Consider the following 16,807-nt stretch of genomic DNA (forward strand, 5'->3'; position numbering starts at 1 on the left):
AGCATTTGTCCAGTTTCACTTACCATACACAGCCTCACACTGCATGCATCACACCATTATCCATTATCCATTAATACATTTCCTCAATATTCAGATCGCTTTGTGTCTTGAAACAGTATCTCTCAATCTGTGAAGTCACCCCCATAAGTGACTCAGAAACAATAATTTATTTTGTCTGTGAGGAAAATTTAATAAAACAGAAATATTTCAGATGGGCTAATATCCCACAGAGATACCTGTAAAGGATACAAGACCTAAACGACATGTCCTACATGGACAGACTGAAAGCCCCATCACTATACTCTGTATCCTATAGACTGCTAAGAGGTGACCCATGTCTGGCATACAAGGCATCCTGCAACCCATTACTGATGGATTTACTGCACATCAGTAAGTTAGATTACATAAGAAACAGTTGGTCTATGGATCCAGGCATTTTCTGCAACATCAACAGAAAGGTTGGAGGGACAGGTGTATCTCGCAAAGGATATCGCTGCTCTGGAACAGACTCTCTATCTACATATAGCAAAGTTCATCCCTGTCCATATTCAAACACAACTTGGATCTATGGATGTAAAACAGAACATTTATCCCAGGACTGCCTCCTGTACTACTAATGGACAGAGGAAGCTCCTAAATACTTTATCCCATGCATGGATCCCTTCAAATTATCTATGGTATGATCACATTTATTGTCATTAGGGGTAATATATAATTGTCAACCATGGGATAGTTAAGGCCAATTTATAACCAAATGGGACAGGTTATTTTGAGCACACAAATGGGAAATTAGCTAGTCTTAAAATGGTCCTCAAAGGTAGGTAGCTTTGTACTTACCTATGAACCTATAACAAACCAAACATATCCTAAATTAAAAGCAGCAATTTAATGCAAAGAAGAGACAGAGAAACAAAAAGACAAATCAGTGAAAATATTCTGCAAGATTCCAGTACTCACTTCAGGAAATCACATTAATAACAGTGTTTTGCCATGGAAATTAGGCTAATGCAGCATACATTTCTGCTATTAGATAAGTGATAGGCTAGCTGCCTTTCCTTTGCAAGCCATTTTTAAGCCTTGCAAATATCCCTTCAAAGGTGAGAATCAAACCACTATGTATACAATACTGTGTTTATCTTAATTGTTTTTGCCGCATTTCATTTCAAAGAATAACTCATCCAATAAGGTGCAAAGCAACATTCCTCTAAAGGCAGTAATTTATCAAATATGACTTGGTACAATTATAATACCAGAACTTAGATCTGAGATGTTTCTAGTTAAAATGTTGACATTCACTCCAGTGTCTTTTTTCAGTGCTGACATCAAAATGTGTTTGAGGAACTTATTCAGGAATACCACTCAGCAGTTAAATGGCAGAAGATGAAATGGAACATGAAACTTTCCATCACACAGTCTGATGTTCTTGACTCTGTTTACTGCTGTAGCGCTCCAGTTAGTCATTTCTTCTTAAACAGTCCCGTCAGTCTTTTATCAGTAGGAGAAAGTATACTCCTCCACACAGATGATATATATTTTTAGAAGGGATCAGAATAAATTTGCAGTCCTATTAAAAAAACATTCCCCATGAGCATGGGAAGTTGCTGTGGGATAGGTGGTGTACCACTAGCAAGGCCCTGAAATGGAAGCAAAAAATTAAATCAGCTGATTACTTCCAGTTAGGTATCTAATTGTTATGTGTCAGTACCTGTAAAGAACAAAACAGTTATTTTGTGATACTTGGTGAGGCTTATCATCTTGAAAGTTTAGAACTAACTTACATGAAATGTATTCTAAGACTGAACTACAAGCACTATCAACTGCTTATGCTCCAGTGCTAGGCTGAATATAGAAGAAATTATTGCAAACAAATTAAATAATAATAATAATAATAATAATAATAATAATAATAATAATAATAATAATAATAATAATAAAATTAGACTTACTCTTTGCTGCATTCAAGCCTGAATCACATATATACTGAAATGCATCTCTACAGTAAATCATCAGAGGAAGATGCACAGAACATCCCAGTTAATGAAGCTCTGGGTAGGAACAAAATTAACCAAAAGCCCTTGATGAATTTCTTATCAATGTTTAGATACTGTATTAAAATAGTTAAGTATATGGTTCTACCATGAAATGCTGACTTCATGAATGGACAAAAAAATGCTCAAAATTGAAAAGAATGAAAAAATAATTTTGACTTGTTTTATGCAAAAGTGCAAGCAACCCCTGCAACCCCCTCCCTCTCCAATGTGGAGGGCAAGTTCCCTATTCCAGCTGAACTTATATATACCAACTCTGCAGCTGCAACAACTCAAAAAAGGGAAAAATTTCCCAAGCAAGTGTATCATTGATGGTGTTTACTTAGAAAGTGCACCAGCAAAGATTTTCTATGGAAAACGGCATTTGATGTAATGCAGTTCGTACTACTGACAGTCAAGGAATTTCACCTCATGCATATGTAAGGGGCCTAAGTAGACTGGTTTTATGGTACTTAAAATGTCCCTTAAGCTTATTTAACTCCTAGCATGCTGAGCAACAATCACTAGGTTCCTAAAGTTTCACCTGACCTTCATACACTAGGTTTGCCAGCATATACACTTAGAAGAAAGATCAAAGCTATGAGACTCTTGCAGATCATTAAGTACTGTATTATTATGTTGGTTTATCCCTTGATGCTGCACACACCTCTTTCTTTGTTAGGTATTGTTGGTTAGTGAGATGGGCACGTGACCATTTTTAGAAGCATCCTTTTTTATTATCATTACTATTAATCAGGTACAGCCACTAAACAGAACTGTCTTGTTTCATGGAGGAGCTATAAGAACTGTTCTTATTAAGGTGGACAAATGACATGCAGACTCTCTCTTTATTATTTCCTAGTATTAGGAACTTCTGCTATACTTCCAGACAAAAATCAAGTGCTCTTAAAGGACAAATTACTGTTTTTACAGACCTAAGAAGTAGCAAAATACATAGTATACAGGCAAGCACTAAATTAACAGAGCATCACACATTTCCATACTCTGTAGATGAGAAGTGGGTTTAAGTCCAAATTGTAAAGCGTTTTCACATAAAAACGATACATGCACCATAGTAGTAGTATAAAAATCAATAGCCAACAAGTACTATAAGGGAAGGAGAAAACAAGTACAATTACCAAACTAGTGGGTCTTTAATTCCCTTTTAAATATCAATATGGGGAGCGTCTACTGAATTACATTAGTGGCAACATAGTCAATAGTACTATATTTTCACTAAGGCACTAAACAGCAAACTAATACACATGGTTTATAGCTGCACTTCAAATATGAAAATAATTAAAGCAATCTATTTGTTAAGGTATATGAATGCAAAGGTATTCACTAATTCTAAAGGCTTGCTTCAGTTCAGTTAAAACAGAAGTTGAACATAATTCCACCATATGCATCAGCTAAGTGCCCTCATGAATATTATTCTGTATTTAAAAACACTAATAATTTCAGCCTATCTCAAAAGACTCTACATCCACCTTTGATACCATTCCCCACTCAGGAATCATAGAAAAACTCTCTAAGCTAGGCATCAACCCCTATATCACTAGGTGGGTTGTATACTGGCTCACAGGTAAGAACCCACAGTGTGAAAGTAGCTGACTTCAAGTCAGACTGCTGACCAGTCAAGAGTGGAGTCCCACAAGGTTCGGTCCTGGGTCCTCTTCTGTTTGGTATCTACTTCTCTGAAGCCCAGGCCAACATAACTATTGCAAGTTGGGAGCTATTATTAACTCCCCGAGCAATGTTGACATCCTACAGAAAGACCTCACTGAGACCAACGACTGGTGTCAAAACCATGTCCTTAAGCTCAATGCCAAAAAATGTGTCATCATCCCCTTTGGGAAAAACCCGGTTCCCATGAATTACCACATCGATGGTAGTCCACTGAACACAGAAGGCGTTATTAAGAGATCTGGGAATACAGGTTGACAGCAACCTCTCTTTTGAACACCACACTGCCACTGTGGTCAGAAAGTCCTTCTGTGTGGCACATCTCATTACTAAGGGTTTTGCATCCAGGAAGAAAGAAGTCATTGTCTCCCTCTACTCTTCCCTCATGAGGCCAATTATTGAGTACAATGCCCCATTTGGCATGTACCTCACTAAACACCTGCAACAACTGGAGAGGCTGCAAAAGTACCTCACAAAGAGGATCCTAGGCCTTAAACATTTGTCCTATATGGACAGACTAAAAAAAACTCCAACTATTCTGTGTCTCATATCGCCTACTTAGAGGAGATCTCTGCTTGACTTACAAAGCCTCTTCTGACCCAGCTCTGTTAGAAATGCTACATCTAAAGAAATCCCAATCCCTCCGGACCACATGCTCCAGAGACCTCAACCTCATTAACATCAACAGAACATGCTGGAGGGACAGGTTCATAAGTTCATAATCCTTCCCTTATTTAGACACACCAACCAGTCTCACATTCTTCTTCCAAATTTTATCTCACATGGAAATCAACTGCTGTTCCACATATTTAAAACAAACAACAAACAACAGTCTGTTTGAAGTATGTGGAACAGCATTTGATTTCCATGTGAGATAAAATTTGGAAGAAGAATTTGAGCCTGGTTGGTGTGTCTAAAGAAGGGAAGGATTTGTTGCATTTCATTTAAATTAAGATGGCGCAGAAAAGTCACTAATGTGCTGCATAAAAGGTAACATAATGACTTCCTGATCTTGTAAAAACTTTCTATGCGCAACTTGAATAGTCACCAAACATCATAAGTATGCACCTGGTAGTCCAGTATAATTCAAAAACCATGTCAAATTTTCTATCAAGCTTTTCATTTCCTCTTTGAAACTAAGATTATTTTTTTAGTATATTCACCACAGAATTTTGATTTAAGTCTGTGTTTTTGTATCTCTTCACCATCCATTTCCATCTCTACACAGTAAACTCTCAGTTAACCCAAACTCAAGTAACCAGCGCTTTCAAGCAACCAGCAAAAAATATCAAAGAAATACAAGAAGTTTTCATGTGTTGCACTTTCTGTTTTCCCCCATAGAAACATACCTTACATTTTTAGAGTTTTAGAGTTTTAAAAAGGAAGATAGGCATACATTCCCTCTCTCCCTCTCTTCCCAACCTGAGAACAAGTCAAACCAAACAAATAGTATAGTATTACTCAGGCCTGTTTTAATAGTAACTCTCAAGCAAGCAAGCAGAAACTACAGTTATCCGGCATCTACCAATCCCCACGTGTGCTGGTTAACTGAGAGTTTACTGTACTTCGACTTCCAACATTTTTCCATCTCTTCTGCCACTGTTTGGCAGATGATGCCTTCATGCTATACTTGTCACATGACTGCATCAAACTATGTAATTTAATTTAAAAAAATAAACATATTTTTAAACCACACTTTATGATATGATCAAGGGAGACAACTATCTTTGTAATATATCACGACTAGAGAAGCTTTATCTTTGTTTAGCATTTTGAAAACTAGTTAATGGTGACTGGAAAATCTAAGCTCTTAACCTAACTAGATATTGTTTGTGTCTTTCGGCTTATCCCGGTTAGGGATCACCACAGCGGAACTCCAGTCCGCTAATGATTGGTAGTGGATTTTTACGTGCCGGTTACCAGCCTGCCACACAACCTTCAACGAAGGCACACCCCATTCACGAATGTCTCTACACAGAAGACGCTCTAGCTGAGAATCGAACGGGACAATGTCTTGCTATGTGGTGACAACGCTACTGCAGCACCACCACCGCAGTAATGTGAATATTTAATACAAGACATCAGACTATTCCAAACTGGGATGAATTCTGCACACTGCCTTTACTCTTCAGCCAGATATGTAGCAAAAGTACTAACCTTCGATCAGTTTAGACAAAGTTCACTGCTGACAAGCCAGAAGTCATCTCTGAAGCAGTTCTGCTGCATCCATGTACCAGTCTACTGGGTGTCAGTGAAGAAATAAAGTAACAAATTGTCTGCATATTGTAAAACCACACTCCGGCTACAATGCTGGCACTTAATTTTCAAACAGTAAGAAAAACAATGGACCAAACTGTGGCCTTTATAGTATTCCTTTTTTGCTATGGTAAGAGGATGCAATAAGCCATCATGCTTTCTGTGCCCTGTCCATTAGGTTGTTCCTGAAATATACAGCAGTGTGACTACCCAGTACATGCCCTGATAGCTGAAAAGCAGACAGGTTACTAGATTTCTTTGTCCTTGCTCCCAACAATGAAAATCAAGCTTGACCTTAATTTTTCATTGCTGTGTTAATATAGAAGTGCAAATATGAAAGAAATGAATCCTTTTCATTATCTTATATTACATAATAATAATAATCATACATACATACATACATACATACACAGCCACAGAAATGGAGTCTGTTTTGATCTTTCACTATTAGTCTCACTAGCATGCATTGACTTTTCAGCAGACATTTTGTGGTTAAAGTAGCACAGGCATGCAAACTGATTAATGAAATGAACTATTCTCTATTGACAGTGTCCAGCTGCTAAATATAGTATAAACAAGCAAAACGTTTTAAGGCACTAATTATAAATCATTAATCTAAGTAACTCGGATTATCAGACATCAAACCTCTCAGCTGCACCCATTTTGGGGAAGCATTCTTATTTTTGGCCTGATTTACCACTTCATGCTATTTTCTGAATCATCCCTCATCACAAGTGGGTTTTGAAGCTGTCCAGTACACAGAAAACCACACTACATGACAAGCATAGTAGTGGCACCAATAATTTAATGAAACAGGATACACACTTTACACCTCACTTTTCCAAAAGCAAAAATAAATTACCTTATTGGTAGATTTTTGTAATAAAGTTCATATAAAAGTCTACAGATGTTCACTGTCACTTTGATAACATGGTTATATTTTTCTATCATCTCTATCTTTCTGGTGCTTAAGTGTTTCTGAGTACTATCCCACATTCCTACTGGAAGCATGAAGAGTTACGTGCTATTTGGTATTCAGATTTTATGCTTATTAGCTTTCCTAATTCTTGATTGGATGTGAGTACTTTTCAAGGTCCTTTGTACCTATTTTCAGTGTCTGCAGGGTGTGTTGTATGTCAGGCATCTACATTTGCACATTTCTACAGTTGCCAAGTTTAGAATAAATCTCTAATGAGCAGTAAATCATCAGACTTAAGTCGGTTGTGTTTTGAAATCAACCTGTTTTTCTTTTTTCTTAAGAGTTTGAATCTAAATATCTTTTGTGAGTTTATAGCATATCGATGAGTTATAAATAAAGCAGCTGTATATTTAAAATCCTAGTGGCAGGATAATTTCTATACTGTTATATTGTAGACCTGGGAAAGAGAGTCTCTGCCCACCACCACCAAAAGTATTATAACCAATCTACGTATAGACAGATAGTGGCCATATCACCACATTACAGTGGATATCCCCCACCTACCACGAAAAGTATTACAACCAATCTACAGATAGACAGACAGTGGCAGTATCACCACATTATAGTGGATATCCCCCCACCTACCACGAAAAGTATTATAACCAATCTACAGATAGACAGATAGTGGCAGTATCACCACATTATAGTGGATAGGCATCAATTTTGATAAGATGAAAAATGCACAAAAATATGAAATGAGTTCCTTCTGATATCAGTCATTGTTATAATGTCTGAAAAATAATACTGATCTCTAACAAAATGGCACTCAAAGCCTCAAGGTACCCTAGTAAGGCTCTTTTAATAATGAATACTCAGAAACATGGTAAATCATTTAGAAAATGCATCTTTTAATCTTTAAATAATGTACAGAATTTATTTGTAATGGATCAAAAATATAAAGCAAAAAGCAACAGAATGGCAGTAAAAATCTCCAGCATTTGTAAAAACTGTATTGGTTGTAACAGCTTGCTCAAAAATTGAATATGGTTAGATCTGTTTCCTCACTAGAGCTTCATTTGTGTTCCTCCTTTGAAATGTGGAACTGACTAGTGCTATTTTTTTCCTAAGGAAACAATTTCTCCAAATGATTATGTTTTTTTAAAATCTATGACTGTGATGGACCCTATTCCCATGTCAGGGCATAGTTAATATATATTATGCTCTTGTTTCAGTTTTTAATGTGTGTCAATACTACTCTTTTCAGCACCTGCAATGTATTATCATTAGGGTCACTACAAAATATCCTGCAATGTATTCAGAACTACCTATTTCTGTAGTTCATATGTTGTTACCTGTTTAGTAACATATTTAAGTATGCTTGGGAATTATTTTATTAGCCTAGTTGCTCCTTCTATACTACTGCTGCTGATACTGCTACTATTACTTTTACAACTGCTGCTATGGATACTACCACTGCCACTATTACTACTGCTACTATCACTACTACTACTACTGCTGCCACTGATACTGATACTATTACTAGTACTACTACTACTACAATTACTACTACTACTAATACTGTTACTACTACTGCTACTGCTACTAATGCTACCATTAACAGTATTACTACTACTGCTTCTACTACTGCTACTATTATTACTACTACTGCTATTACTACTACTACTACTGCTGCTATTAGTACTATTACTACTACTACTAATGCTACTACTACTACTACTACGATTACCACTACTGCTACTGTTACTGCTACTACTACTATTACAACTACTGCTAATATTACTCCTACTAGTACTGCTATTACTACACTACTACTACAACTGCTACTACTAGTACTAATACTACTACTAGAATTATCTGGCTGTCTTTGTTCCGTGCTGATCTAGTTTCTGCATATACATCTTGATCTTTTACAACATTATGTCATTCAGTATGTATATACAAAAAAAAATCTGTCTGTATTGATAAAATGGCACCATTGTGTTTAAACTTTTCACCATCAGTAAGAATGAATGCCTGGCTGACTACAGTGTGTTTAGCTTGTCAATAATATTATAATGTTCTAAAAGTGGTGTAACCATACTGACAACATGAGCTAGAAATATTCATCTCTATCTTGAAACTGCTGCCATGCACAATTAAACCCTTGTATTATATGTTGTGCATACAATGCACAGTAACTGACATTTGGTAATGCGCGCCAACGCCCGCACACACACACACACACACACACACACACACACACACACACACACACACACACACACACACACACACACATACACACAATGCTCACAGACTGCATTCTTCCATTCTCCTGAATTGGAATTCTATGCATCCTACTCAGCCTTTAGCATTACTCTGTTTGCCATAAGGAATAATACTGTAAAATAGGGTTACCTTTATTCATCTGTGTTCCCATATATCGGAATATACATAAAACCTGTAAAAAGAATAGCAAAAAATAATATAATTCAGTTTTCTGGTATTGTCTCACAAACCTTACATTTAGATCAGTGAAATACTCTGGAGCTAAAACATGTCACTCTGCAAGTTCATAATCACTCAGTAGGAGCATCATAAAAAATCCATATTGAACACCTGCTTAGGCATAGTTTTTATCAATGCATTTCTACTTCATGCTTAAATAAACCTCCTTTTATACAACTCTCAAAGTTTTCTGTTACCAGCTGTATCCTGTTGAGGCTCAGAGGAGAGGTGAAACCAGTCCTGCTGCTCCAAAAGTATAACATAGAGAACTAATCCAGGATGGGATATCAGTCTATCATAGGACACACATATGTGCACACACACACACACACACACACACACGCACGCACACACACACACACACACACACACACACACACACGCACACACGCGCACACAGACACACACACACACACACACACACACACACACACACACACACACACACACACACACACAGTACAGGATAACAATAATTACCTAAATTAATTTATGCATTCTAACTTCTTCCTAGAAATTTACTGTATATTTTTTAATTTGTTTATATTATATTGATTGATTTCACATATACTTAATAACAGCTGTCCATTTGATCTACTTACAATTTGTTTTGTAATGCACTGCTGAAGAATGCTTAGCTTTACTTGGTACACTGCCTTCTGTGAAATGATTCATTATATAATGTACCAGAAGAACTGTAAAAATCAAAAATTCATAATGTGAAATTTTGAATCTCCCTGCACGACTAAAAATGGGTGTTGCTTTGGACCAAACATCCTACTCAGAAGCAAAACCAAACAAATAATTAAATAAAGTGAGATATAAGAGTACGTCCAGTAAAAGACAGTGACCCCTAAATATGAACATTGACATACTAATCTGAATAATGTCACATCATATTGATCCTGTAATGTGATGAACTATCACTTTAAAGAGTTGTGCTACGTAGAAGGACTTTTTTTGTCCTCAGTATCATGATGCATATTATTTATTTATTTATTTTACAGTTATTTACAGGGAAAGTCCGATTGGACACAGATCTTTTTTCAATGGAGGCCTGGGACAAAAAGCTCTAGCAATAGAAATACTAACAGTGTAAGAGTTACAACACTTTTACTTTCAACAAGGTAAGCATCTAGGAAGGTATGCAGAATTAAGCTGTTCTGTTTCTCAATAGAAGAGAATATGAAGCAGCATTATTAAGCTCCTTATAAGTGATTCAACAAATTAAACCCTTTGTAGAATATTTTTTATCTAACTATTCTTTATAGTGCCTGACAGACCCTGTTCTTCCAGTCCCCCTATTTCACCTTACAACCCTGATTACAGTTAATCAGTAGCATTTCTCCCTGTCTTGATAATATCACATTCACTCTGCCCTCCCAGGTATAGCAACTTTCTTTTATGGGGACCCAGGCCTTACTGGCCATCAGTATGGATACTGAGATCTCTCAGAATGGTAGAGATACCGTGAGGCAGAAAAGGGATTGCTGTACTCTGCAAAGGCTGAAAAGAATCAAAGGTCAGTGTGGACAGCAAAAGGTCTTCAAACTTTTTTTTTTCTCCAAAGGCAGCATATGTCACAGCATCACTTTATCATTTTCGTTTAGTTCACTGCTCCTGCAAGATGACAATATGTCCTTGGCTTCCATAAAGTGAAGTTGCTATTAGGAACTGTAAAGCATAGTTAGGTAAAATAAATACTCCAGAGAGAGCTTAATCAAGGGCAAGTGTGGTACGTGGTAGGTGCTCTACCCTAATTAACAAATGCAAACAAACAATCCTAACCTGCCAACCTATCCCACTGAAATATCACTGAACCTGAATTGCTGGTTTCATAGTCAGGACTAAAACCTCCTCACAAGCAGGCAAACTCTGCCTGGAGGTTTTACACATACAGTGTATTTTACTTTTCTCAAAGCAAGAAAACCTTTTAGTGCTAAGCAACACTGACAGACGTCTCTGGGTTACAGCTTAAAACACATGCTGTTGTGTCAAGCAACTTATTTGATTATAAAAGTAAAAAAATATATACATTTATTTAACAAACTCAGACAAGCAGAGGACCAGCATGGCATAAAAATACAAACATTTATTAAACAAATAAAAAATATGATAAATGTAAGCGCTTTCCCATAGTACCACTATGTTTCATCAGACATAAAAATACTGTTGAACAACTCTCCTTTTAAAATACATCCTATCCAATCACATCCTGCAATCAATGATTATTAATTGAGTTCATTACTTATTATTTATTATTTTTTTCTATGTTAATGGGTTGGTTACATGTGAACATTTGCTTTTGTTACATAGGTTCTGTTATATGGACTAGTTCTTATTTTTCTTCATGTATTATATTTTTATGAATTACTTTGTTTGATGTAGATGAGTGTATTTTTTATGTTTGATGATATAGTTATTTAGTGATGAGATTTTGACGTTCTTACAGTACAATATTTGAAGTTTCATTTTTTTATATGTATTATATGTCTTTTTTATACTAAAGGATTGTTACAGATGGAATGATTCCGGTGATTTCAGTTAGGGCCATACATTGTGAATGAAGTTAGCTTTGTTTATACAGTACATGGTCCTTGAAGTTACGTGGTTAACATGCTCATCCTGATATTATTGTAGAACGAGTATTTTGTTTATTACATAAATGAAGTTAGTTTTGTTTAAAAAGCATCTGGCTCCTAAGGAATGTGGCTGATATGCTCATTCTTAAAGTGAATGTTTGTTACTGTAGAGCGAGTATTTTGTCTGTTACATAATGAGTTGACTTTGTATTATATAGATGTACTCATTTAACTTTTAATAGAGTTGTCTAGCTTTATTGTTGCCATGACAGCGGGCAGTAGCTATTCGTTGCGAGTGTATTCTCGTGAGATTTAGAGTTTAAGAGAAAGTTAAGGGCTTTGGAAGCATGGTAATTTAAAAACATTATGTTTTAAGGTATTTAACTTTGATTACATCTGTTTTAAAGCATGTCAGAAAAATAGATTGTAATTAATATGTTCTGTAAGAAATTCAGGCTCTATTTTAATGTATGATGTTGATATATATATATTCTTTGGAAATTATGCAGTATACAATAATGCGTGTGAGAAGAGTTGTGAATGTATTTTTTTATTACAAATGAATGATTGCAGTCATTTAGAAGAATGGCAGATGCAGTATGACAATATACTGATCGTTTATTTATGATCATGATGAATTCTGGATATGCATACTATAAAAAACTTTAATGAAGTATGTTTAAATGAAGTCCTTAAGTTTGCATTAAGTAGCTGTCATCTATATGTATAACATATTTAAATGTATGTTGCTACATACGCAGGTACTTCATTTTTTTGATTTGCTGAACTTTTATAACTAAGAAAGGTTTTTATAATGTGTATTGCTTTTTAATGAATGTGATTTTGATGCCTAAAGTTTTATGTGCTATAATACAGCTTGCAAACATGAAGTGACTGAAAAACGAAAATCCAAACTAGCAAAACCGAAACAAAGAATGAAAACGAGCAGGCAGTGGAGTATCCAACTGTTTATTTGAACGTAAGCGCTTTCACTGAACCAAATACTTCAGCTTCTTCAGATAAGTAAAAACTTTTCACTTCCCAGTTTAAAAATCATTACACAAACCTGCTGAGCCAATGAGCTAGAGCAGCCCAAGTACGTGATGTCATGCAACATAAATCATTTAAAGCAACACTGACTATGTAAACCGTGTAGCACAAATGATAATCAATGATAATCTAAATCATGTAAGAAAAAAATAATAATAGTAAAATTTACCGTTTCCAACCCAAGACAAAAAACATATACAATTGGGATGGTAAATAACTGTTTGCATAGTCGGTGTTGCTTTAAATGATTTATGCTGCATGACATCACGTACTTGGGCTGCTCTAGCTCATTGGCTCAGCAGGTTTGTGTAATGATTTTAAACTGGGAAGTGAAAATATTTTACTTCTCAGAAGAAGCTGAAGTATTTGGTTCAGTGAAAGCTCTTATGTTCAAATAAACAGTTGGATACTCCATTGCCTGCTCGTTTTCTTTCTTTGTTTCGGTCAAACATGAAGTGACTGCCTTAACATACTCGGCTTTCTTTAATTAGATAATTAATAATCACTGATTGCAGGATGTGATTGGATAGGATGTATTTTAAAAGGAGAGTTGTTCGACAGTATTTTCATGTCTGATAAAGCGTTGTTTAATAAACATTTCTATTTTTATGCCGTGCTGGTCCTCTGCCTGTCTGAATTTGTTGGATTATTTTTGTGGAACTAGGATTGGACTTTGGTGCAGTGGTTTTGCTTTTGCTGTTTATCTATATTTATTTATTTATTTATTTAAATGTGTTTACCAGGGTAATTCACTGATCAATACTGGCCAATTTTAGGCTCACTGACCCCGGGTGAAATACAAAACATTTCACAAACAAAAAAATAAATAAATGTGAGCAATCACAGAGTAGCTCAGACTAATTACAAAGAAAAAATGTGTATGTACATTCTAGTGAATAAGCACAATGCAATGTACAGTCAAGCAGTATGTAATGTACAATATATGTAATAAAAAAAACAGTTTCTAAAGTGGTTCAGTCTTCGGTAAATCTTGAGAGTGGACAAGAGGCTAGGAAAGGAGACAGGTTAGGTGATATGTCTTGTGTTGAAGCAGGAGCATATGGCTTGGATGAAGAAGTGGTTTTTGAGTTGCATTCTGAATTTGGAATAAGTGTTGATTTCCTTAATGCTGATGGGGAGAACTTGCCAGAGAGTAGGTGCCCAAGTGGAGGAACCATGTGCAGTGCTGTGGAGGTTGATTCTAGGGTTAAAGAGAGTTGGTGTGACTTCTGAGTAGTGTCCCAGGTTGTATGAGGAAGTTTGTTCAATGAAGCTTAGCTGCAGGGGAATACATGTTTAGAGATGTAGTTTGTAGAACTGAGATCCTAAAAGTAGGTTATATCTTTGTTTAATGGGTAACCATTTGATTTTAAAATATGACTGACAAGCAATGAGTAGCCCAGCTAAGTGGATTTGCCAATTGGTAAGCAGTGCTGAACCTGCCCCTTTAAGCACTGCCAACCTTAGCTAAGCAGGTTTGCCCATAGCTTAGCTTAGCTCAGCATATTCAAAACCATCCAATCATGGCAAAGGGCAGAAAATTGGCCGTATTTAAACCCCGCAGGTGGGAATACAGCCCATAACTGGTTGCAGCTTCCCACTGTAGGCAGTATGGCAGGAGTTGGCGAGGGCATGTGCTTCCGGGTGCAGCGCTGGGGCATACAGGAATCCAAGGTCATGGTAGGACAGCTGGTAAATAATCATGGCAAGAGACTGCTGCAGGGCCAGTACCAGGGCTCCCGATATAAAGTGGAAGCCTGGGACCATCTTGTCAATGATCTTACCAGTGCCACTGGTATCCCTTGGACTGGTGAGCAGGTCCAGCACCACTCTGCCGACTTGAAGCAGAGGAAGAGGGAGCTCTTGGACAAGTGGATCCAAAAAGCAAGGCAGAGGGGTGATGCCCTAGCAGTGTGTAAGTATTCATATCAATAACTGTCTACCAAAGTCCAGCCTGTGTATGTGATGGATAGGTATGCCTAAATATTTCTCTATTCCCTTTACAGCTGCAGCTGAGCGGGCTGTGAATCAGGAAGCCCATGCCAGTAGGTTGCAAAGGCTGCGTCGCGAGGCTGGTAAGTAAAAATTCTGCTTTTAGTAGTCATACCAAATAAATATAAAGTAGTAGAAAGTCACCTGGCAGTATAAAAACTGTGTATGGGTTGTACTGAATAAACCAGACAATATGACAGTAATAGTCCCATATAGGTGATGTTTAAATAAAACTATAACTGCCTGGCAATAAAGTTCTAAATCCTGGACTGGTTGTGTTTACTCTGGTATTGTATGGCATTTAGTGTTGCATTCTTTGAATAGTAATGTTGTGTTACCACTGTTACCTACACTGTGTGCTACATAAAAAAATATGTCTAGGAATGTGTGTACAAGACTGTTGCAAGTACAAGGTCAGATTGTACAACCAAGAGAGACTTAGACAGAAAACACTGAAGAAACAGACAACAGTTGCTAAATAGCTCACTGTGATGAAACACAAAATGTTGTATTTTTAGCACACACAGCCATGGTTCAAATCCTGGGAGTGGTAGTAAGCTGTATGCATAAACTGTACAGATTTTCGCAGAATGTCCAGATAATTGGCTCATATTTTTGGCCTGTTCCTCTTTCTCCTTGGCAAAATACCTGGGATGATCTCAGAATTGTAGTCACTAAATAATGACATACATTTGAATTTCAGACTTCTAATACTTCAGAAAAATCTATATTAAAACAAATCCTGTTACTGTAGCAACTGTCTAAACGTTTATAAGAGCAATAGTCAAAATATGCCCCTATTTGTACCCCCATGTTGCCAAGCTTTGTCCAGATGTTGTGCACTAAGAGATTGAGATGTGTGTGCATAATTTTAACTAGGAATCTGGGAATATGTGTAGAAATAGTCAGGCAGTGTTAACAAACATTCCCCCCACAGGTCTTTCAGATAAGAAAACTAACTGCCTGGCAATAAAGTTTTAAATTCCGGACTGGTTGTGTTTACTCTGGTATTGTATGGCCTGACATGTAGCATTCACCAAGATCTGATATCAGAATGTACTGTTGTGACAACCACTGTTTCTCACACTGTGCTACATAAAAATCTATCTAGGAATGTCTGTATAAGACTGTTGTAATTACAAGGTCAGATTGTACAACCAAGAGAGACCTAGATAGAAAACACTGCAGGAACAGTCAGAGGTTACTAAATACCTCACTCTGATGAAACAGAAGCTGTTGTATTTTTAGCAGACACAGCCATGGTTCAATTCCTGGGAGTGGTAGTAAGCTGTATACCTAATTATACCTCTTAACTGTACAGATTTTCCCAGAATGTCCAGATATTTGGCTCATATTTTTGGCCTGTCCCTCTTTTTTCCTGGCAAATCGATGGGATGATCTCAGGATTGCAGTCACCAAATAATGACATACATGTGAGTGTCAGACTTCAAATCCTTCAGAAAATGTATATTAAAACAAATCATGTTACTCTAGCAACTGTTTCAAAGTTTATAATAGCAATATTCAAAATATGTCCCTATTTCTACCCCCATGTTGTCAAGCTTTGTCCAGATGTTGTGCACTAAGAGATTGAGATGTATGTGCATAATTTTAAATAGGAATCTGGGAATATGTGTAGAAACAGTCAGGTAGTGTTAACAAACATTCCCTCCACAGGTCTACCAGGTAAGAGAAGTAGATATTAGATATAAGACAGATGAAGTATACACTGTGTACAAACATACCACTACCCAAACCAAGACCATAAGATATTGTAATAATACCTG

At 36.6% G+C, this 16,807-nt stretch overlaps 1 protein-coding gene across 1 annotated transcript in view; it reads right to left on the bottom strand.

Moving 5' to 3' along the window:
• Window positions 1-867: 867 nt before the first annotated feature.
• LOC122811467 (HLA class II histocompatibility antigen, DM beta chain-like) overlaps window positions 868-16,807 on the bottom strand; it is a 211,668-nt gene continuing 195,728 nt past the window's right edge. The window contains exons 5-6 of the mRNA XM_044083322.1: window positions 9,307-9,349; window positions 868-1,634 (exon numbers count right to left, since the gene is read on the bottom strand). Of these exons, the coding sequence (XP_043939257.1) occupies window positions 9,309-9,349 (41 nt within the window). The 3' untranslated portion in view covers window positions 868-1,634; window positions 9,307-9,308. The remainder of the gene's footprint in view (window positions 1,635-9,306; window positions 9,350-16,807) is intronic.

The sequence above is a fragment of the Protopterus annectens genome, chromosome 9.part0 (genome assembly GCF_019279795.1).
Source record: "Protopterus annectens isolate FY-2018-M chromosome 9.part0, PAN1.0, whole genome shotgun sequence".
Lineage (NCBI taxonomy): Eukaryota > Metazoa > Chordata > Ceratodontiformes > Protopteridae > Protopterus > Protopterus annectens.